This window comes from Pogoniulus pusillus, chromosome 36, assembly GCF_015220805.1.
Source record: "Pogoniulus pusillus isolate bPogPus1 chromosome 36, bPogPus1.pri, whole genome shotgun sequence".
Taxonomy (NCBI): Eukaryota; Metazoa; Chordata; class Aves; order Piciformes; family Lybiidae; genus Pogoniulus; species Pogoniulus pusillus.
The window spans coordinates 5,155,830-5,177,722 of record NC_087299.1 but is presented as its reverse complement, the minus strand read 5'-3'; the positions used below and the strand labels follow the sequence as shown (position 1 = coordinate 5,177,722).

Below are 21,893 nucleotides of genomic sequence, written 5' to 3'. Positions count from 1 at the left end.
TTGTACCTTCCCCTGTGCTCACTCCTATTCCACTTTGGATTCTCCTGCCCAGAGAGTCTCCATCCTCTCTGGCCTTGCCTTGCCCACAGCTCACTGCTGCTGTCCCTCTGAGCCCATGCAAGGGTGATGGATGCTGCAGGAAAAATCACCCTCCTTGCTTTCCAGTGAGAAGAGGGTTTGGGTGGTGAGTTCTACACCCAGCAGCTGGCTGCAGGGTCTGATCTCAGTGTCAGGAACAGGGAGCCCAAATGTATGTGGTGATAATTTTTACCTGAAGTGCTGAAGGTGAGCACAAGGCCATTGCAGAAGGTCACCTGTGCCTCACTGCTGAGCTTTGGTGCTTACTGCATGGCTTTGCCAAGTGTCTTATTCTTCCCCTGTACTCAGCACTGGTCAGGCCACACCTTGAGTAATGTGTCCAGTTCTGGGCCCCTCAATTCAAGAAAGATGTTGAGGTGCTGGAACATGTCCAGAGAAGGGCAACAAAGCTGGTGAGGGGCCTGGAGCACAAATCCTATGAGGGGAGGTTGAGGGAGCTGGGCCTGTTTAGCCTGGAGAAGAGGAGGCTCAGGGGTGATCTTATTACTGTCTACAACTACCTGAAGGGGCATTGTAGCCAGGTGGGGTTGGTCTCTTCTCCCAGGTAACCAGCAACAGAACAAGGGGACACAGTCTCAAGTTGTGCCAGGGTAGGTATAGGCTGGATGTTAGGAAGAAGTTCTTCACAGAGAGATGATTGGCATTGGAATGGGCTGCCCAGGGAGGTGGTGGAGGCACTGTCCCTGGAGGTCTTCAAGCAAAGCCTGGCTGAGGCACTTAGTGCCATGGTCCAGTTGATTGGATAGGGCTGGGTGCTAGGTTGGACTGGATGAGCTTGGAGCTCTCTTCCAAACTGATTGATTCTATGATTCCATGATTCTATGATTCCTCAGAGGCCTCTTTTCTTCTCTGCCTCTGTCCCAGTTTGGGGCCATGAGCTAACCGAGACTGGAGGACAGAAATGACTCTTACCCTTTCCAGGGCTCTGGGGTGGACTTCTATCCCTATGGTTTTGTTAAGGGAGCCCTAGGATCCCTCAAACTACCACAGCCTGCTTCTGGGAGCAAGGGCAAAGCCCAGCAGCAGCCTGGTGCTAAAAGCTGTGTCGTAGGCTTCGGGTACTGCTCTTGCTGTGAGGTTTTACGACTCGAGGTCTTGCCTTGCACTCCTAGATGTCAGCCATAGAAACAATGACGGAGAAACTGGAGAGCTTTGCAGCCATGAAGGCAGACACTGGCAGCTCCCTGCAGCCCCTTCCACACCACCCCTTCAACTTCCGATCGCCACCGCCCACGCTCTCCGACCCCATCCTGCGCAAGGGCAAGGAGCGCTACACCTGCAGGTAAGGGCACCCCCACGAGTCAGGCTAAACCCCCAGCTGGTGAGGGCACCCCTGCCAGCATCCCACCCCTGCCAGGATCCCACCCCTGCCAGCATCCCACCCCTGCCAGCATCCCACCCCTGCCAGCATCCCATCCCTGCCAGCATCCCACCCCTGCCAGCATCCCACCTCTGCCAGCATCCCATCCCTGCCAGCATCCCCAGCCAGCATCCCACCCCTGCCAGCATCCCACCCCTGCCAGCATTCCCACCCCTGCCAGCATTCCCACCCCTGCCAGCATCCCACCCCTGCCATCATCCCACCCCTGCCAGCATCCCATCCCTGCCAGCATCCCCACCCCAGCACGCAACAGAGCAGCCTCTCATGGGCGCCTTTGCCGTCGGGGCCAGGGGTGGGAGGAAAAGCAAGAAGCAGCCGAATTAGAACAGAGCATTCTGATGACTAATTCCCTCTGCCACGGCATGTTTTGTCTGGTGGCAAATCAGCATCTTCTGTTTTCTTTGCAATTGTGAATAACCTTGAGAGCAGATCTGGAGATTCTCAAAGCAGGCAGAGCTCTCCGAGCCAAGGCTCCCACGTGTGGCAGCAGAGGCTGCGGCTCACGGCGCCAGCGCAGCCTCAGCTGGGCAGGAGAAGGGAGTTTTTCGAGGGCAAGGCAGGAAGCACCATTCCCTCACGCTGCTGTGCCCACAGAAATCCACACGGATCACTGCAGCATCCAGGGCTGCATCACTGGGGAGGAAAGCCCTGAGTCTGCTCGCACAGCTCTGCCCAGCACTGCTCGAGCTTCTTGTGCTGGCTCCCGCAGCTCTCCCCTGGGGTGCAGGGAGTGGAGATCTGTTGAGTTTGGAGTATTTCTTACGTTCAGCTTTGCCACAAATAGGCTCAAATTTTAGCTGTGGATTGAGGGAGTTGAGGGCTGTGAAGTCTGGGGAGGAGAAGGCTCCCAGGTGACCTTAGTGTGACCTTTCAGTATCTTAAGGGAGCCTACAGGAAGATTTAAATGGGATGTTAGGAAGAAGTTCTTTACAGGATGGGTTGGAAGGGATCTTAAAGCTCATCCAGTTCCAACCCTCTGCCGTGGGCAGAGAGCTTATTGTGGTCGTTCTGTTTCTTAAGAGGGCTACAAGAAAGCTGGGGAGGGACTTTTTAGGCTGTCAGGGAGTGATAGGACTGGGAGGAATGGAACAAAGCTGGAAATGGGGAGATTCAGACTGGGTGTTAGGAGGAAGTTGTTCAGCATGAGAGTGGTGAGAGCCTGGAATGGGTTGCCCAGGGAGGTGGTGGAAGCCTCATCTCTGGAGGTGTTTAAGGCCAGGCTGGATGAGGCTGTGGACAGCCTGATCTAGTGTGAGGTGTCCCTGGGCATGGCAGGTGGGTTGGAACTGGCTGCTTCTTGTGGTCCCTTCCAACCCTGACTGATTCTGTGGCTCTATAAATGTGAGGTTTCTGCCTACAGCAGGTTCTAGACTTAGATTTACACTCTCAAGGTCACATTTGGGTTTTCCCTGCTGATGAACATGCAGCAGCTTAATGGTTAATGGAGCTTCATGGATCAGTGGCACTGGAGATAAGGGTGAAAGGAGGAGGATGAACAGCAGCCTAGTGGGAGGTGTCCTTTCCCATGGCAGGAGATTGGAACTACATGATCTTTAAGGTCCCTTCCAACCCAAACCAGTCCAAGATTCTGGACATCTGAAGGTGCTGAAAGTCTCTGAAATTAAGGAAGCCTACTCCTCAGGTTCCACCAAATGTCACCCTTCATCCTTCCCAATTTGTGTTCTTATTTATTCATCCCTCTCTTCCCTTTTTGAGTTAAGTGGGCATCCAGCTTACTGTGGAGCACAGTCCCTTCTCTCATGTCACCTCCCAGTGCTGTATTTCCTTGTTCTAAGCAGGTTCCCACTGGTTTCTCCCTGAAGCAGTCACTCAGTGCTGCAGCTTTTAGCCAGAGGAAAATTCTCTCAGCTCTGAGAAGGATGAGCAAGGATAATCTGCAGGATGAGCAACCAAAGAGGGCTACAAAGGAGATGTATAAAATCTCTGGAGATGGACAATCTGGAAACATTACCCTGAGGCAGGACCAAGGTGGTGAGGGGCAAGCAGGAGGTTCTTTACAGAGCCCAGGAGTTCAGCAGAGGACCTCATTGCCATGGCACCTTGGGCATGTCCAAAGCTTCCATGTGCCCAAAAAGCTTTGAGAAAGTTAGGTGGGGAAAGCTCAGCAAAAGGGTATCAGAGTGAGGTCACTGGAGCTGGTGATGTCTCAAAGGCACAGCAATGGTGGAGGGCTGGAAGCCTTCTGCTGTGAGGCCAGGCTGAGAGAGCTGAGGATGTTCAGCCTGGAGAAGAGAAGGCTCCAGGGAGACCTTCTGGTGCCTTTTCAGTGCTTAAAGGAAGCTGGGGACAGACCTGTTAGCAAGGCCTGTTGTGACAGGGCAAGGGCTGAGGGGGTTCAACTCAAAGAGGGGGATTTTGTGCACTGAGGGTGGAGAAACACTGGCCCAGGTTGGACAGAGGTGGTAAAACCCTGGCTCAGGCTGAACAGGACCATGGTTGAAGACGTTGGACCAGATGACCTCTGCATGTCCCTTGCCAGCCAGAGCATTCTGCTGGGCTGTTTGTGCTCCTGTGCTGTGGCAGGGCTGGCATTCACTGACAGTTCCTTTGGCTTCCCCCTGCAGGTACTGTGGTAAGATCTTCCCACGCTCAGCCAACCTGACCAGGCACCTGCGGACACACACTGGAGAGCAGCCCTACAGGTGATGCTGCCCCCTCCCTGCCCCATCCCCATCCCTGCCTTCCTTCAGCACTGCCCGAGCTGCTCTAGGAGGCTGTGCCAGCCTCACCCCCCAGCCCTGCAGCACGCCGTGACTCACAGCTCTGTCTGTTGGATGTGCCAGCCAAAAGCCCTCAGGCTCGGCGGCTCCCAGGCAGACACTTCGCTTATGCTGTAGCTGGCACAGGAGGGCTCTGCTTCGCGGGGCTGTTTAGCACTCACCCCAGGCATTCATCTCGGGGACAGCTGAAGGTGCTGAATGCCTCTGAACCTCGGGCTGGTTTGAAGGCCTTGCCAGGGCTTGCTCGAGGGTTTTTTTCTTTCTTAATGCATGTCTGAGGTGCCTGCAGTGAGGGATCAAACGAGAAGAGAAGGGAAGCTCTGTGCTCTGTCTACTTGGAAAGCAGAGCTAAGGAGGGGGGGTCCTGCCTTGAATCAAGGAGCTGAAGAAGTAGTTCACTCCCTGCTAGGACAGGACCCTGCATTACTATTTTCTGCTAATTGTGGCTGGCTTGATCTGAGTTTCCTGCTTCATTCTGCCTGTTGGCTGTACAGAAAGGCCCATTGCAGGGCTACCCTGCCTGCAGGCACGGAGTGGAGTGGCAACCACCCGTGGCTGGGGTTCCTCTTGGGGTTCCAAATGGCTCAGATCTGAGTGAAACACAACAGGCAATCAGTCTTAGCCTTTTTTCTTGATGGATATCTGAGGTGCCTGGAGTAAGGGATCAGAGAAGAGAAGAGAAGAGAAGAGAAGAGAAGAGAAGAGAAGAGAAGAGAAGAGAAGAGAAGAGAAGAGAAGAGAAGAGAAGAGAAGAGAAGAGAAGAGAAGAGAAGAGAAGAGAAGAGAAGAGAAGAGAAGAGAAGAGAAGAGAAGAGAAGAGAAGAGAAGAGAAGAGAAGAGAGCAGCTCTGTGCTCTTGTTGACTTGCAAATCTGAGCTAAGGAGGGCTCCTACCTTAAATCCTGGAGCTCCAAAGGGCTGAGCAGAAGGAGAAGTTCTCTCCCTGCTAGGGCAGAAGCCTGCATTACTACCCTGCCTGTAGGCACGGGGTGAAGTTACAGCCACCCATGCTGGGGTTCCTCTTGGGGTTCCAAGTGGCCCAAATCTGAGTGAAACACAACAGGCAATCAGTCTGAGTCTGTGTGTGTCCAGGCATGTGAGGGGATATTTCTCATGGCAGACCCAGTGGGGATGATTTCCCTCCTGGATTTTTCTCTTTGTTTCTTTGCAGTTTTGGGGGCAAAAAAAACCCTAAAAGCAAAATCTGCTTTGGTTGGTTTCTTGTCAGAGTAGGTCCTTGCATGAGCAGAGGAGAAGGAATGGCTGAGTGGAGAGCTCCCAGCTCTGTGCTTCCTGTGGTGTGGTTTGTGCTTTGTCAAACCAGGGTAGCAATCCAGGTTAGGTTTTTTGGGGTGGGGAGGGGGCTGCTGTTGTGGTTGTTTGCACACACAGAGCAAGTTCCCAACAAGAGGCAGGAGAGAAAGGAGAGGAGGAAAAGGAAACCACAACACATGTCTGAGCAGCCCCAGGGCTGCCTGGCCAAAGGGAGCCCATTTGTAGGCAGCTCCTTTCTCCCACACTTTAATCCTTGCTCCATACAGAGCCACTTTTCTTTTCATTTCATTTTTTCCATCCTGAATCCTTGAGTGTAGACATGAGGTAAATCAGACCTGGATGGCTTTTGGAGCCATTCCTCCATTCTGTTATTTGATCTGCTCTGAATGAGGGCTGTGTGTTCCCTGCAGCCCCTTTCTGGCTGCTGGGGGCTTGCTCCCCATTAGCCCCAGATTTGTTAGTTCAGTTTTCTTCCAGAAAAGGAGACTTGCAACGTGACAAAGGTTGGGAAAGTAAAGATTTCTTTGCTTTCTTCTCCCAGAAAATGGCCCATCTGTGTGCTTTGGGGTGAGTGGGTTTTTTTTTTCCTCCCCCTTGTAGCAGAGGTTTGACTTCAGGACAATGTTGCCTTCTGATGGCGCTCCTGAGAGTTGCTGCTGCCCTTGCAGAGGAGCTTAATTATCATTGAGTTTTTGCTGCTCTCAGAGAGCTGACATTTCCAGCTTCTGCAGCAAGAACTGCTCTGGAGCCTTCTTTTGCAAGGATGCAGGGAAAAGGCTGACTTAGAATCACAGGACATTATGGGTTGGAAGTGACCTCGGGAGATGATCCAGTCCAACCCCTCAGGGTTTCTCTGCTGTCTTGCTTAGAACTTTGCTTTGGGTTGCTTAAATGCTTCTGTTGGGTTTTGGTTTAGCCCAAACCCATGGATTTGGTGATGTCCAAATCTGAATTTAGATGTTCTCAAAGCTGGCCTCAAGCCACCAAATGTCCAAGCCACCAAACCAATGTTTTCCTGCTGTCTTGCTTGGAACTTTGCTTTGGGTTATTTAGATGCTTCTGTTGGGTTTTGGTTTAGCCCAAACCCATGGATTTGATGATGTCCAAATCTGAATTCAAATGTTCCCAAGGCTGGCCTAAAGCCACCAAATGTCCAAGCCACCAAACCAGTGTTTTCCTGCTGTCTTGCTTGGAACTTTGCTTTGGGCTGTTTAAATGCTCCTGTTGGGTTTTGGTTTAGCCCAAACCCATGGATTTGGTGATGTCCAAATCTGAATTTAGATGTTCTCAAAGCTGGCCTCAAGCCACCAAATGTCCAAGCCACCAAACCACTGTTTTCCTGCTGTCTTGCTTGGAACTTTGCTTTGGGTTGTTTAAATGCTCCTGTTAGGTTTTGGTTTAGTTCATACCCATGGATTTGGTGATGTCCAAATCTGAATTCAGATGTCCCCAAGGCTGGCCTCAAGCCACCAAATATCCAAGCCACCAAACCAGTGTTTTCCTGCTGTCTTGCTTAGAACTTTGCTTTGGGTTGTTTAGATGCTTCTGTTGGGTTTTGTTTTAGCCCAAACCCATGGATTTGGTGATGTCCAAATCTGAATTCAAATGTTCTCAAGGCTGGCCTCAAGCCACCCAATGTCCAAGGGTAGATCAAGAAACAGGCCAGAGAAGGAGATGCTTTGGTTCAGGTTCCTGAACCTGTTCTGATTGTCCTGATTGCTTCAGCTTTCTCCTTATTTAATTATGGATAAAGCAGGAATTAAAAGCACAGAAGCAGCAAGGAGGCAAATGAACTCTTTTTGTAAAGGAGAAAAGAGAAAACTCCTTTGTAAAGAAAAAAGAGAAGAGAAGGCTCCAGGGGGACCTTACAGCAGCCTTCTGGTACCTGAAGAAGGCTGCAGGAGAGCTGGGGAGGGATTTGACAAGGGCTTGGATGAGAGGGGATGGATTGAAGCTTGAGGAGGGCAGATTGAAACTTGAGATGAGGAAGAAATTCTTATCAGTGAGGGTGGTGAGACACTGGCACAGGCTGCCCAGGGAGGTTGTGGATCACAAACAGTGAGGGTGATGAGACACTGGCACAGGTTGCCCAGGGAGGTTGTGGATCACAAACAGTGAGGGTGATGAGACACTGGCACAGGTTGCCCAGGGAGGTTGTGGAGCACAGAATCACCCAATGTGATCAAAGATCACATTGGGTGATTCTGTGCTCCACAACCTCCCTGGAGGTGTTCAGGACCAGGTTGGATGAGACCTTGAGCAACCTGTGCTGGTGGGAGGTGTCCCTGCCCATGGCAGGGGAGTTGGAACTGGCTGAGCTTGAAGGTCTCTTCCAGCCCACCCCAGTCTGTGATTTTATGATTCTGTGAAGCTTTTCAACACCTGGGCCAGGTGAGGATGAGGATGTGTCATAGCTATAAGCTTGCTGCTTTAGCTTTGGTTTTGTTCTCTGGAGTCACAGAATCACTACAAACAACTTGGGCTGGGCACAGCTAAAGCTGTTTGCTTCAGCAAAACTTCCTCCTTCCAAATGCTCATCCCTGCAGGATGACTTCTCATTGATGCTGGAATTGCAGCTGAGCCCAAAGCATGCTCAGGGATTCCTCCTCTGTAGATGTGCTTCCTGATGTCTGCTTTGAGTCTGGTTTTCTTTCATTGCCTTTCAGACCCCTGTGTCCTGTTGCCTGCATTAAGGTCAAGCCAGCAGCTAAAGCTGATGTCTGCCTTGTCACTTAGGCCTGCAGCTGGTTCCATCAGATCCCTTCTTCCTCAGGTTCTTGTCTTTGAATGGAGCCTGAGTTCATCCCTGGTGTAGATGCACTTGAGGCTGAGTTATTACTCAGAAGAGGAGTAGCTGTCTGTGGGGTTTGTGCTCTGCTGCCTCAATCCTGCCTTCCCACTGCTGCTGCTCCTCAGTGCAGGGCACATTTCTGCCCAGAGCCCATTGCCATTCACAGGCTCACAGGATGTCAGAGGTTGGAAGGGACCCAAAGAGATCAGCCAGTCCAACCCCCCAGCCAGAGCAGGACCATCCAATCTAGCTCAGGGCACACAGGAACACATCCAGACAGGCCTGGAAAGGTTCCAGAGAAGGATACTCCACAGCCTCTCTGGGCAGCCTGTGCCAGGGCTCTGGGACCCTCACAGCAAAGAAGTTCCTCCTTGTGCTGAGCTGGAACCTCCTGTGCTGCAGCTTCCATCCATTGCTCCTTGTCCTATCCCAGGGAGCAGTGAGCAGAGCCTGTCCCCCCTCTCCTGACCCCAAGTCTTCAGATGTTTATAACCATTGATTCAATCCCCTCTCAGTCTTCTCTTCTCCAGCCTAAGCAGCCCCAGGGCCCTCAGCCTCTCCTCATCAGGCATTCGCCTCTGTCGTGTGCCAGGTGGTACCAAACTGCCACTTACTCCTCACCTCACTTTGCTGCCTCTGCTTCCCTCTTTACTTGTGTCTTCCCAGGTATCTGAGCCCTCCTGGCTGCTTGCTGTCCCCAGAGCTCCCCAGCTCCAGTTTGGCTCCTTCCCAGCCATCATTCATTCCCCCATGCTGTTCTCCCAGCCCGTTGGTGTGTCACTCGGAGCCGATAAGGAGGAAGCTTTACCAGCATCCTGCCTGGCTGTTTGCAAAGCAAATACTGCAGCTCTGGAGTTTTATTCTCCTGCCTCTCCACTCACCTCTTCCCTGCACTGAAGCTGGTTCCTCTGTCTGGGCCATTTGTTTAGATTAAATCCAGCAGAGATCCAAGTAGTGACCCCTCTGGGACCACAAATAACTGCGGTGCCTCCCTCGCCCCTCTGCTTTCAGGCCCCTTTCCAATGCCCCTCTGTGCTCTGTTTTTCTAACAAGCTCTTTATCCTTCCTCCATCCCCTACCCTGGGTCCACATAGCTCATGCTTAGGGCCAGGACCTGTCAGAGGCAACTTTTCAAAGGCTTCCTGAACATCTAAATAAATGGAGGTGCAGGAGGCCAGGCTGCTCCTGCCCGGCGCACGCAGCTGCTGCCTTTGAAGTCGCTGGAGCTGCTCCTGGCAGTGGTGCAGGGGAGACCTGGCTGGGTACCCAGGGCAGCCCTGGTGCCCCTCGTTGTGCCCTGCTCTAGGTGAGACCTGGCTGGGTACCCAGGGCAGCCCTGGTGCCCCCGTTGTGCCCTGCTCTAGGTGAGATCTGGCTGGGTACCCAGGGCAGCCCTGGTGCCCCTCGTTGTGCCCTGCTCTAGGTGAGACCTGGCTGGGTACCCAGGGCAGCCCTGGTGCCCCTCGTTGTGCCCTGCTCTAGGTGAGACCTGGCTGGGTACCCAGGGCAGCCCTGGTGCCTCCTGTTGTGCCCTGCTCTAGGTGAGACCTTGCTGGGTATGCAGGGCAGTCCTGATGCCCCCTGTTGTGCCCTGCTCTAGGTGAGACCTGGCTGGGTACCCAGGGCAGCCCTGGTGCCCCTCGTTGTGGCCTGCTCTAGGTGAGACCTTGCTGGGTACCTAGGGCAGCCCTGATGCCCCCTGTTGTGCCCTGCTCTAAGTGACACCTTGCTGGGTACCCAGGGCAGCCCTGCTGTCCCCAGTTGTGCCCTGTTCTAGGTGAGACCTGGCTGGGTACCTAGGGCAGCCCTGGTGCCCCTCCTTGTGCCCTGCTCTAGGTGAGATCTGGCTGGGTACCCTGGGCAGCCCTGGTGCCCCTCCTTGTGCCCTGCTCTAGGTGAGATCTGGCTGGGTACATAGGGCAGCCCTGCTGCCCCTCGTTGTGCCCTGCTCTAGGTGAGACCTTGCTGGGTACCCAGGGCAGCCCTGGTGCCCCTCGTTGTGCCCTGCTCTAAGTGAGACCTGGCTGGGTACCCAGGGCAGCCCTGGTGCCCCTCCTTGTGCCCTGCTCTAGGTGAGCCCTTGCTGGGTATGCAGGGCAGCCCTGATGGTCCCCCTTGTGCCCTGCACTACATGAGCCCAAATAAAGGAGAGTTTGGCTTCAAAGGGCATGGAGCTGGTGAGGACAGGCAGGGAGCGAGAGGCTTGGGCAGCAGGGCTGAGGAGGGGCTGGTGGCAGAGCAGCAGAAGCGCCGTGGCAGCCCCGTGGCAGCGCAGGGACGCTGTGATGTTGGCTGCTTTGGGCACCGCAGCTCTCCGAAGTGCTGAGAGCAGCTTCCCTGGCGGGCAGGAGGGGAGCAGGGGCTGGCAGCCTGCGTGTGCTGAGCTCAGCCTCTCCAACCTGTGCTTGCTGCTTGCTGAGCTTTCAGTCCCATCTTGTTTTCTTTGCTCCTTAGCTTTGTGGTTTCAGGAAGAATGAGAAAGAAAAACTCCTGAGGTCTGAGCAAGCTCTGAGGTTCTCCTTTCCACCCCCCCGGGTTCCTCATCATAAAGGTTCATTATTTGCAGCAGCTTTGTTCTCCTTGGGTTGGTTTAGCAGTAGGAAGCTCGGAGGTGGACATGGAATCCATAAACAGGCAGCAAGAGAGGGTGTTCCAGCAAGGCAACCCTGCTCCTTCCAACAATAACACCCAGGGCTTGCTCCAGCCCCAGCTGTGCCACAGCTGGGAGCTGTGGTTCACAGCAGAGGTTTCACACTCTCACCTTCCTCCTGCCTCCTGTGGGTGGAGGAAACACCACCGTGGCCTCAGCCCCAAGGCAAACCCAGTGGCACACCTGCGTGACAGGGGCACGGGAGAGGTTCTGGTGCCCTCTGCGTGGCTTGGGCTGATGGAAATGGCTCAGGTGTGCCCCGAGGAGGCAGGTCTGTACCTCGGGTCACAGCTCAGCTCAGTGGGACAAGCTGTGCTGTGGGTGAGAGGAGCACAGGGCAGCTCCGTGGCCCTCTGCTGCCATGTGGAGGCTTAGGGGCAGGTTTGATTTCTGTCCCCCGGTGCCCAGGGTGTGCAGAGCTCTCTGTGGGAGAGAGGATTTGCCTTTCACAGGAGGGCAGGGGTTGGAAGGGACCTCAATTTCATAGAATCAGACACCTCCAAGCTCATCCACTCCAACCTAGCACCCAGCCCTGCCCAACCAACCAGACCATGGCACTAAGTGCCCCAGCCAGCCTTGGCTGCAACACCTCCAGGCACTCCAGCACCTCCCTGGGCAGCCCATTCCAATGCCAATCACTCTCTCTGACAACAACTTCCTAACAACATCCAGCCTAGACCTGCCCTGGCACAAACTGCCTCGAGGAAGGCAGCTTTGTTGAGGTGCAGATGATGCATTTACAGGGACTGGGGGGACTGAGGGGAGCTGGGTCTGGTGTAGCTGTGGTCCTGAACCGCTCTGTGGTGGCTCGAAGCTGCCCTCTGCAGTCCATCAGCTGCCTCCTGCTCTGCTCCGCCAGCGGACGGGGCTGAGCTCACCAAGGCTAAGCAAAGCTTTGGACTTAGCTGGGGATGTCTGAGTGCAGAGCCCAGGAACCAGTTCCCAGCACACAGAACCTGAGTCCTGCAGAGGTTTGCTTCTCAGAGGGAGCATTTCTTCGGTCAGCACTTTCCTCAAACCTTCTGTCCTGGCTCCTTCCCTGCTGCATGTTTTCAGCCTAGCCCAGGCTGAGTGCTCAGGAGGGAATCATAGAATCAAGCATGCTGAAAGAGAGCTCCAAGCTCAGCCAGCCCAACCTAGCACCCAGCCCTGCCCAACCAACCAGACCATGGCACTAAGTGTCCCAGCCAGGCTTGGCTTCAATACCTCCAGCCATGGCCACTCCACCACATCCCTGGGCAGCCCATTGCAATGCCAATCACTCTCTCTGCCAGGAGCTTCCTCCTCACATCCAGCCTGAACCTGCCCTGGCACAGCTTGAGGCTGTGTCCCCTTGTTCTGTTGCTGGGTGCCTGGCAGCAGAGCCCAACCCCACCTGGCTACAGCCTCCCTGCAGGCAGCTGCAGGCAGCAATGAGCTCTGCCCTGAGCCTCCTCTGCTGCAGGCTGCACCCCCCCAGCTCCCTCAGCCTCTCCTCAGAGGACTGTGTTCCAGGCCCCTCCCCAGCCTTGCTGCACTTCTCTGGACACCTTCCAGCACCTCAACATCTCTCTTGAATTGACGAGCCCAGAACTGGACACAGCACTCCAGGTGTGGCCTGAGCAGTGCTGAGCTCAGGGGCAGAATAACCTCCCTTGTCCTGCTGCCCACACTGCTCCTGAGCCAGCCCAGGATGCCATTGGCTCTGCTGCCCACCTGGGCACACTGCTGCCTCCTCTGCAGCTCCTCTCTCCCAGCACCCCCAGCTCCCTCTCTGCCTGGCTGCTCTCAGCCACTCTGTCCCCAGCCTGCAGTGCTGCTTGGGGTTGTTGTGGCCAAAGTGCAGAACCCTGCACTTGGCCTTGTTCAGTCTCATCCCCTTGGCCTCTGCCCACCCATCCAGCCTGGCCAGGTCCCTCTGCAGGGCTCTGCTACCCTCCAACACCTCCACATCTGCTCCTAGCTGGACTCAGTCCCCTGTTCCAGATCATGTTTTCCTTGCAGGCTGGGCTGTGTTCCTTGGGAGCTGTGTGTAGGGCAGGCTGTGCTGCTGCACCCTGACAGCCACCAGCACCTGCACACCCACCTTGGATTTCTCTGTGTGCAGATGACTGTCACAGAGGGATGTGTTTTATATGTTTCATCTCCCTCCCTTCTTCTCCTGTCTTCTTTTGCCTCCCTCCACAGACATATTTCACCTCCTTGCCCTACCAAATGAGGAGTGTGGGCAGCAGGGCAGGAGAGGGCATTCTGCTGCCCCTTTGCTCTGCTCAGACCCCACCTCCAATCCTGCCTCCTCTTCTGGTATCTCCATCACCAGAAGGGTGCAGAGCTGCTGGAGTGAGGCCAGAGGAGGCCACAAAGATGAGCCAGGGGCTGGAGCAGCTCTGCTGTGATCACAGGCTGAGAGAGCTGGGAATGTGCAGCCCAAAGAGGAGAAGGCTCCAGAGGGACCTTAGTGCTGCCTGCCAGTGCCTGAGGGGATCCTACAGGAAGGCTGCAGAGGAACTGTTGCTGAGGGTGTCTGGAGAAGGCCAAAGGGGAAGGGTTTGAAGCTGAGGCAGAGTAGGGTTAGACTGGGAGCTGAGGAAGAAGTTGTTCAATGTGAGGGTGGTGAGACTCTGGCACAGGCTGCCCTGGGAGGCTGTGGCTGCCTCCTCCCTGGAGGTGTTCAAGGCCAGACTGGATGAGTCCTTGAGCAACTGAGTCTATCTGAGAGGTGTCCCTGGGCATAGTGGGGAGGTTGGAGGAGATGAGCTCTGAAGTCCCTTCCCAGCTGAGCCACGCTGTGAGCCTGTGAATCATTTCCCCTTCTTGGTTATTTTTTTCCCCCCATTCACCTGGAAATGTAATCATTTTGTCTCAGATGCTTATTTGTTTGGACTCCTCACTTCTTAATTCATCCTGATCCTTTCCTTGTGCTCCTTGAGTCACAACCATCTCCCCCTGTCTGGGCTGATGAATGCCTCCTGCTTCCCAGCTCCTCAGCTGGCTGAAGATTTATTTATGGGCCAACCTTTTCTGCCTTTCTGACAGTCACATTTTCCTCTCTCATTCCATTTGTTTTTTTTTCCCCCCTCTCTCACGTTGCACTCTTTGGCTCTGGCTCCTGTTTTCCAGGTGTAAATACTGTGACAGGTCATTCAGCATCTCCTCCAACCTCCAGCGGCACGTCCGGAACATCCACAACAAGGAGAAGCCATTCAAGTGCCACCTCTGCAACCGCTGCTTCGGGCAGCAGACCAACCTGGACAGGCATCTGAAGAAGCATGAGCATGAGAATGTACCAGGTAGGAAAGGGCACAGCTCTGTGCTTGGCATGGGGCAGGACACCACGGCTTGGTCTCTCTTGGCTGTGGGTAGTCAGCTTGGATGCTGTGTCCAGCTCTGCTGCCCCTCCCCATAGAATTATAGAATCAACCAGGTTGGAAGAGAGCTCCAAGATCATCCAGTCCAACCTAGCACCCAGCCCTATCCAATCAACCAGACCATGGCACTAAGTGCCTCATCCAGGCTTTTCTTGAACACCTCCAGGGACGGTGCCTCCACCACCTCCCTGGGCAGCCCATTCCAGTGCCAATCACTCTCTCTGTGAAGAACTTCCTCCTAACATCCAGCCTAGACCTACCCTGGCACAACTTGAGACTGTGTCCCCTTGTTCTATTGCTGGTTGCCTGGGAGAAGAGGCCACCCCCCACCTGGCTACAATGCCCCTTCAGGTAGTTGTAGACAGTAATAAGATCACCCCTGAGCCTCCTCTTCTCCAGGCTAAACAGGCCCAGCTGAGTGGCTCCAGAGCAGTGACCATGGCACTGACTGGCTCTAGGTCAGTGACCATGGCACCAGTTCCAGGGCAGTGACCATGGCACTGACTGGCTCCAGGGCAGTGACCACGGTGCTGAGTGGCTCCAGGGCAGTGACCATGGCGCTGACTATCTAGGTCAGTGACCATGGCACCAGTTCCAGGGCAGTGACCATGGCACTGACTGGCTCCAGGGCAGTGACCACAGTGCTGACTGGCTCTAGGTCAGTGACCATGGCACTGACTAGCTCCAGGGCAGTGACCACGGTGCTGACTGGCTCTAGGTCAGTGACCATGGCACTGACTAGCTCCAGGGCAGTGACCGTGGCACTGACTGGCTCTAGGTCAGTGACCATGGCACTGACTGGCTCCAGGACAGTGACCACGGTGCTGACTGGCTCTAGGTCAGTGACCATGGCACTGACTAGCTCCAGGGCAGTGACCGTGGCCCTGCCTTCCTGAAGGTTCTGCCCAGGAGCACAGCCTCAGCCTGTGAGCTCTCCTGACACAAGGCTGATGTGGCCATGTCAAGCTCCATGAGGATTTCCAGCCCAAAATGCATTTACAGCCTGTGTGAAGGTCAGGAGGAGAAAATGGACTTAGGTGTGGGATAAAATCCGTGTGCTGAGACCAGCTGAGAGACTTCCCAGCCGAGGGAAAGAGGGATGGGAAGGAGGCAAAGAGCTGTGCAGTGGAGGGTGGCTCTGGAGCTGTGGCTGCTGAGCATCAGCTCTGCTTGGCCGTGGGGCTGCAGCCTGGCAAACAGCAGCTTCCTTTGGCAGCTTTGCCCCAGGAGGTTGCTCTTGACTCGTGCATGCTTAGTGAGAGGATTCTTGTGTGATGTTTCCCAGCTTTGGCAAGGTCTGACTGTCCTCTTGTGGTCTTGTTCCTCTCCCACAGTGAGCCAGCACTCTGGAGTCATCACAAACCACCTTGGGACCAGTGCCTCTTCCCCAAACTCGGAATCAGACAACCATGCACTTTTAGATGAAAAAGAGGATTCCTATTTCTCTGAAATCAGGAACTTTATTGCCAATAGTGAGCTGAATCAAGCAGCAGCTCTAGCAGATAAAAGGTAGCCCAGCAAGTACAATGCCTGGTGGGAGGTGTTGTTAATGAGGTTCAAAGGCTGGTCAGGCTCTCTCCTACCCCTGGTTTAAAACCCTCAGAAGAGAGAAATGAACCAAATTTGGAAGGAAAATGCATTCAGCTGTGGTGTGAAGGGGTTTCAGAGTGACCTAAGCTAGAAGAGCTGACCTGCAGAGCCACCAGGGCTTGGGGATGTGGCTGTGGGGATGAAAGCAACCACAGAGCAGGTTGCAGGGGCAGGCTGGCTGCTGCCATGGGCTCCAGGGCAGCAGCTGAGAGCCAACAGGGGTGTTCTAAGAGCCCAGCACTGAAATCCAGGCCCAACAAGACTGTAGCTGAGGGGGTTGGTGCATGCTGGACATGCCTGCTAGTCCTGGAGGCACTGAGGGCTGTGTTTGAAGTGCTGGGTCAGGCTGGTTTGCCTTTGGGTCTGTGTGCATCCAGCTGGCTGTGCCCTCACCCGTGGGTTATGGAGTCACCCAGGTCTTGCAGTCAGTGAGGAAGCAGGGCTTAGGCACCTGGCAGCTTTGCTTTCTCACTCATCCTTCTTTCCCCCCCGCCTTGACTGACCACTGCAGGCCAGAAATCCAGGATATGGATGGCAATTCCCAGTGCCATGGATTAGCAAACGAGAAAACAGAAGAGGTGGATGATGAAGATGAAGAACTGGAAGAGGAAGACGATGACAGCCTGACAGGGAAGTCCCAGGATGAAACAGTATCACCCACTGCAGAGCCCCGAGGAGCGTTCGAGGACGAGGAAGATGAGGAGCCCACATCTCTCACCATGAGCTTTGAGCACAGCCGAAGGTGAGGTGTGCCAGTCCCCCTGGGAGCTCCTGTGGGGCTCAGCTCTGCCCTGTGTTGGTGGTGGATCATGGGTGCTGTTGTGTTGGTTTTCAAGCCATTGTGTCACACCTCCCCTTTGGTTTGAGGGGCTCCATTCTCACCTTGCTGAGGGACACGAAACAAGTGGACTGCAAGGAGGACCTTGGTTTGGTGGCCACGGTGGTGTTAGGGTGAAGGTTGGACTGGATGAGCTCTGAGAGCTGTTCCAGCCCATCTGGTGATGCTCTAAGGTGTAGAGCCAAGGCTGGGAGAGTTTGTGTCAGGAGAACATTGAAGTCCAGCACAGCAAAGGGCAGTGTCAGGGGAGAGCCATGAGGATGCTTAGAGGGCTGCAGCAGCTCTGCTATGAGAACAGGCTACAGGAGTTGGGGCTCTTTGGCCTGGAGGGAGAGAAAGCTTTGAGGAGACCTTGGAGTGGCCTTCCAATATCTGAAGGGGACCTACAGGAAGGCTGGAGAGGGACTATTGACAAGGTCTTGTCATGACAGGACGAGGAGGAATGGGTTTGAACTGGCAGAGGGGAGATTGAAAGTGGATGTTAGGAAAGGGTTCTTTGCAGTGAGGGTGGTGAGACACTGGCACAGGTTGCCCAAGGAGGTTGTGGAACACAGAATCACCCAATGTGATCTTTGATCACATTGGGTGATTCTGTGCTCCACAACCTCCCTGGAGGTGTTCAGGACCAGGTTGGATGAAGCCTTGAGCAACCTCTTCTAGTGGAAGGTGTCCCTGCCTATGGCAGGGGGTTGGAACTGGCTGATCCTTGAGGTCCCTTCCAACCTAAACCATTCTGTGCTTCTATGACCTCTAATGATCTCTTCCTCTCCAAACACTGCTCAGGGCAAGGAAGAGGCACATGTGTGCCACCCCTGGGTGTTGGGCTGCTCTGCCCAGCTTAGTTGCAACAAAATGTTGGCTTCAAGTGAGGAAAAGCAAAGCTTTTTTTTCTTCTCGAGGTCAGGGAATGTCCAGACAGAACTGCAGTTGGTGTCTCTTAGTGCAGCCTTAGCCTCCTTTTTGCCTCAGTTTCCCAGCTGGTAGAAGTAGCAACTGTCCATGATGCATCTGCCTTGCTCTCAGTGCATCACTGCTGTCAGTGCAACCCAGCTGGAGCACAGCAGCATCCTCCAGACAGGGATCTGAGAGGGGCTGCAGGAGAGCTGGGAGGGACTCTTGATAAGGGCTGGGAGTCACAGGATGAGAGACAATGGCTTTGAGCTGGGAGAGGGCAGATTGAGACTGGAGATGAGCAGGAAATTCTTGCCAGTGAGGGTGGTGAGACACTGGCACAGGCTGCCCAGGGAGGCTGTGGATGTGCCCTCCCTGGAGGTGTTCAAGACCAGGTCAGATGAGGCCTCGAGCAGCTGAGTCTAGCGGGAGGTGTCCCTGCCCGTGGCAGGGAGTTGGAGCTGGATGATCTTTAAGGTCCTTTCCAAGCCATTCTGTGATCCAGTGTCTTGACCTTTCAAGGAGTGAGCAGCACCTGGGCATCTCCTCAGAGCAGAGCAGCCCTGTTGGGTGCCAACCCTGCCCAGCACTGCCCCTGTTAGCACCTGGCCCTGCTCTCCACTTCTTCGCTCCCCGCATTCGCTGTCGTTTTGCTGTCTGTCTGTCTGTCCCTTCACCACACATGTGGCTCCTGAGCCTCACCTCCATGGTATGTGCATGCAGGCACTGGGTTAGCAGCACAGCTTGGCTAGATGTGGCCAGTGAGAGCAGCTAACAACAGGTGCCCCTTCCCCTGGTCCTTGGTACAGGTGTGGTGAGGAGGACGAAGCCGGCTTGTTAGCTTTGGAGCAGATGCCGCCTTTTGGGAAGGGGCTGGACCTCCGCAGAGCAGCCGAGGAAGCATTTGAAGTTAAAGATGTGTTTAATGCCACCTTAGACTCTGAGGCAATAAAACAGACTCTGTACAGGCAGGCTAAAAACCAGGTGGGTATCCGACCAACCTTTTCTCTAGCTTGCCGCCAGCGCGGGCCGCAGCAGCCAGCCTCTAGCGCAGGGCTCTGCTCCCCCTTCCAGTCAGCAGGAATCCTGAGTGGCAGGTGGGGATGGTGTGGGAGCTGTGTGTTGTGCCTGCACTGGAAGAGAGGATCAGAGGGGGCATCACTTGGAGGGCAGCAGGGTCAGTGTACTCAGCAGCAGGAAGGTGCCTGCGGGGAAGGCTGGAGGCGTCTGTCTGTAGCCGGCTGTGCGGCTGCTGCTCAGCTGCACCCTTGGCACACGCTGAGACAGTGGAGGTTTGGTCTGCAGAGGCAGTGCCCAGCTCCTTGGGTTGGAGCACAGAAGGTGTGATAGACACAAATATTTCCAGGAGTCACAGGCCAGCGAGTCTGGAGACCTCCTCCTTCATCTCCCTCATCCCTGAAAACCGTCACGTGGAATTCTGCCCTGGGAGCTAGAGCAGGTCACCCCCAGCCAGAAGCCTCAAGGTGGCATCTCAGCAGCTCCTGGAGGGCTGGGGAGCAGCTCCTTTTGTGCTCTCTGCTTTCATTAATCCAGAACAGTCTGGTACTAGAAGTTCAGCTCTTGGTGCCTGCAGAGGCCTCCCACAACAGAGCTGTTCAGTGAGGTGACACCACCGGGTTGGGGGCAGCATGGACAGCCCTCTGGGGGGGGGGGTGTTGGTTGAGTCCAGTTGGTTGAGTCCAGCTGTTGCCTTAGAGTCTCTTTCTAGCCCTCAAGCAACAGAATTTGTCATGAGATCTGTTTTAAATGCCCAGCAAAGCAGGAGCTTAGTGCAGTTGCCAAGCTGGAAGTGGATTTTGGCTTAGCATCACCTAGAACTTGTGAAGTTCTTGTCCTCCTCCTGCCCTGGGTGCTAGAGCTGGAGCTGGGGCAGGTCTGCTTGGAGCTAGGACTCATCTTTCTGCGCCAGACTCATCTGAACTCAAGCCTCTTGCCTGACTCTTCATGTGTCCTGTTACTAACACACCAAATGTGCTACCTCTGTAGCACCAGCTTGCTTTTCAGCAGCTGTGCTGCATCGTCAGGTCCAGCCTGGGCTTGCACGGGGTAGGGGCAGCAGTTTAGGGGCTTCTTAATTAGTTGTACAGTGTCTGAGTGCAGGACGGGTGGCACTTAAAGCACAGCATGTGGCTGAACCAGTCTGAGCCAGCCTCTGTGCTGGGATTGCCAGAGCAGCCCAGAGCTGCCTGCAGAGCACAGCACTCCGTGGGGGGTGGCTGCCTCCTCAGCAGCCCTAGCAGGGAGCTTATCCATGGCAGGGCAGAGCTGTTCCTCTGCCAGCTCCAAAGCACCCATCTGTGGGCTTGGCAAGGAGATGTGGCTCCCAGCTTTTGGGCAGGAGAGGCTGAGGTTGGATAGCCAGTTCTGAGTGTCCCTGCTGCAGCTGTGTTACCAAGGCTCCTGTTGTGCATCCCACATTGTCCTGACGTCCTGGATAGTCGATGGTCTCTGTCTGTTGTCCTGCAAAGGGCTGTGTGTGGGGGCAGGCTCAGCGTGAAGGAGAGGGCTCCCTGGGCACGGTCCTGCTGCCGAGTAGGAGCAGCTGAGGTGGAGCAGGGAGGCTGGCACCGTGTCACACCCCCAGGGTGTGAGGTCCTCTCCTGAGTCTTCACACCGCTCCCGTGGGCTGTGGGAGGACACAGAGGTGTGTGAGACAAGCCTTGGAGGAGGGAGAGCATCTAGGTGACAAAGAGCAAGGTTCTCAGAGGGAAAAGAGACATCCTGGTGGGTGCTGTTAACCACTGCCCTGCAGCCACCCCAGCAGCAACGCCCCAGTGACACCAGTGAGCATTTGGTGGCTGTATCCCCAAACACTCCTGAGCAGTGAGGGTTGGGCCTGGGGGGTTGTGTCCAAGTGCAGAGCTGGCACAGGAAGGGTTTGGCCCTGCTAAATCCAGTGGGAATGGAGGCCTCTGCTGAGCCTATGGCAGTTTGGCAGAGCTGAGGGTGATGGGCATCATCCCAGGGTGTGACACGGAGACCTGCTGGCACGTTCTTAGCCCCTGCCAAAGGGTGCCAGCTGGCCCACGTCTGCTGCAGGGTTTTAGGTGGTGCTGCCTGTGCTGCCTGGGCTCTCACAGCTGCCCTCTGCATTGCTCTCTCCCCCTGCAGGCTTATGCAATGATGCTGTCCCTGTCCGAGAACGCTCCCCTCCACGCGTCCGCCCAGAGCTCGCTGGGTGCTTGGTTGGACATGGCAGGAGCAGCTTCCGAGTCGGGGACCTTTAACCCCATCAACCACCTCTGAGAGGTCACCAAGGCACTGGCCAGAGCCCAAGCGAGGAGGCAGTGGTGCTGCAACTGCCCTGGCAACAACCCTAGCAAGCAGAAGGTGGATGAGAAGGGCCTCAGGGAGCCGTCTGGACTTGTGGCTGAGCAGGAGACCTGGCCCAGCCCACCCTGCGTGCCCTGATCCTGCCCACCCACAGCTTCTCATTCCTAATTTATCAGAAGGAACCTCTCCCAAACTGGATTCAACCCCAAGGCAGCCCTGGGAGCTCCCAGTCTGTAGGAACAGCTCGAGCAAGAGGTGAACTGCAGCAGTGCAATCAGACACTGGCCCCTCTCCCAGTCCAGACCAGTATCACTGAGCCAGCAAAGCCCGCGGAGGAAGGGGAGCCCGAAACCATGTGGTAGCCTTTCCACACAAGGAGAGAGCCAGCTGTGACCTGTCCCTGCTGCAGCTCTGACCCAGTCACTGGAGTTCTGCCAGGGAAGGGTAATCCCAGCCCCTTTAAGCTGACCCCCACCCCTGCCCTGGAAGGATCTGAAATTCCCTGCTCCCCCAGGAATCCTGCCCTGCCCCTTGCTCCCACTGGCACAATGCCAAGCTGCTGGAACCTGAGGCCACAGCACACCGTGGCCAGTGTCCTGCTTGAGAGATCTTCAGGCCAGAGCACTGCTGGGGTTGGGTTTGTCAAAGGACCCTGCAAATCTGTGCTCAGGAGCTGCTGTGCCCTGAGTGCCCTTCTGCCTGCCAGCGCTGCGAGGTGGAGAGCGCTGCCCGCGCCTGGGGCCTGAGCTGCTGCTTGCACCTGACCTGCTGGAGAAGAAGCCATGCTCAGCTCAGCAAGCCTGCTGCCAGGGGCTGGGGGGCACTGCCCCACGCCTGAGCCCTGGAAATGCTTGGGCTGTCCCAGGCTGAGGGGTCCTGGGGTGAACCTGGAGAGGTGCAGCTGTGTGCGGTGGGCGAGGACTGCTCAGCCACATCTCCTTTATCCCCCAGGCTGCTTTCAGAGGGGCAGCCTCTCACTGCTGGGGGTGTCTTGGAG

The 21,893-nt window shown here is 55.3% G+C and overlaps 2 protein-coding genes across 10 annotated transcripts in view; both read left to right on the top strand.

Annotated features, from left to right (window-relative positions):
- Positions 1-5,459, top strand: part of LOC135190374 (histone-lysine N-methyltransferase PRDM16-like) — a 43,071-nt gene extending 37,612 nt beyond the window's left edge. For 5 of the 9 annotated variants that reach the window (XM_064171721.1, XM_064171719.1, XM_064171718.1 and 2 more), the window contains exons 8-9: positions 1,212-1,381; positions 4,066-5,456. In XM_064171721.1, the coding sequence (XP_064027791.1) occupies positions 1,212-1,381; positions 4,066-4,147 (252 nt within the window). In that variant the 3' untranslated portion in view covers positions 4,148-5,456. Of the gene's footprint in view, positions 1-1,211; positions 1,382-4,065 lie in introns of all 9 variants that reach the window. The other 4 variants (XM_064171713.1, XM_064171712.1, XM_064171720.1 and 1 more) reach the window with 2 other exon arrangements.
- Positions 5,460-5,814: 355 nt separating this feature from the next.
- On the top strand, positions 5,815-20,869 carry LOC135190406 (histone-lysine N-methyltransferase PRDM16-like). Its single transcript, XM_064171759.1, has 6 exons — positions 5,815-5,819; positions 14,036-14,205; positions 15,618-15,792; positions 16,385-16,615; positions 18,412-18,586; positions 20,735-20,869. The coding sequence occupies exons 1-6, from the start codon at positions 5,815-5,817 to the stop codon at positions 20,867-20,869; spliced, it is 891 nt and encodes a 296-aa protein (XP_064027829.1).
- Positions 20,870-21,893: the final 1,024 nt, after the last annotated feature.

Coding starts and splice junctions, on each gene's coding strand:
- LOC135190406 (XM_064171759.1), top strand. Junction 15,793..16,384: donor GCAGCTCTAGCAGATAAAAG/GTAGCCCAGCAA, acceptor TGACCACTGCAG/GCCAGAAATCCAGGATATGG. Junction 18,587..20,734: donor ACAGGCAGGCTAAAAACCAG/GTGGGTATCCGA, acceptor CTCCCCCTGCAG/GCTTATGCAATGATGCTGTC.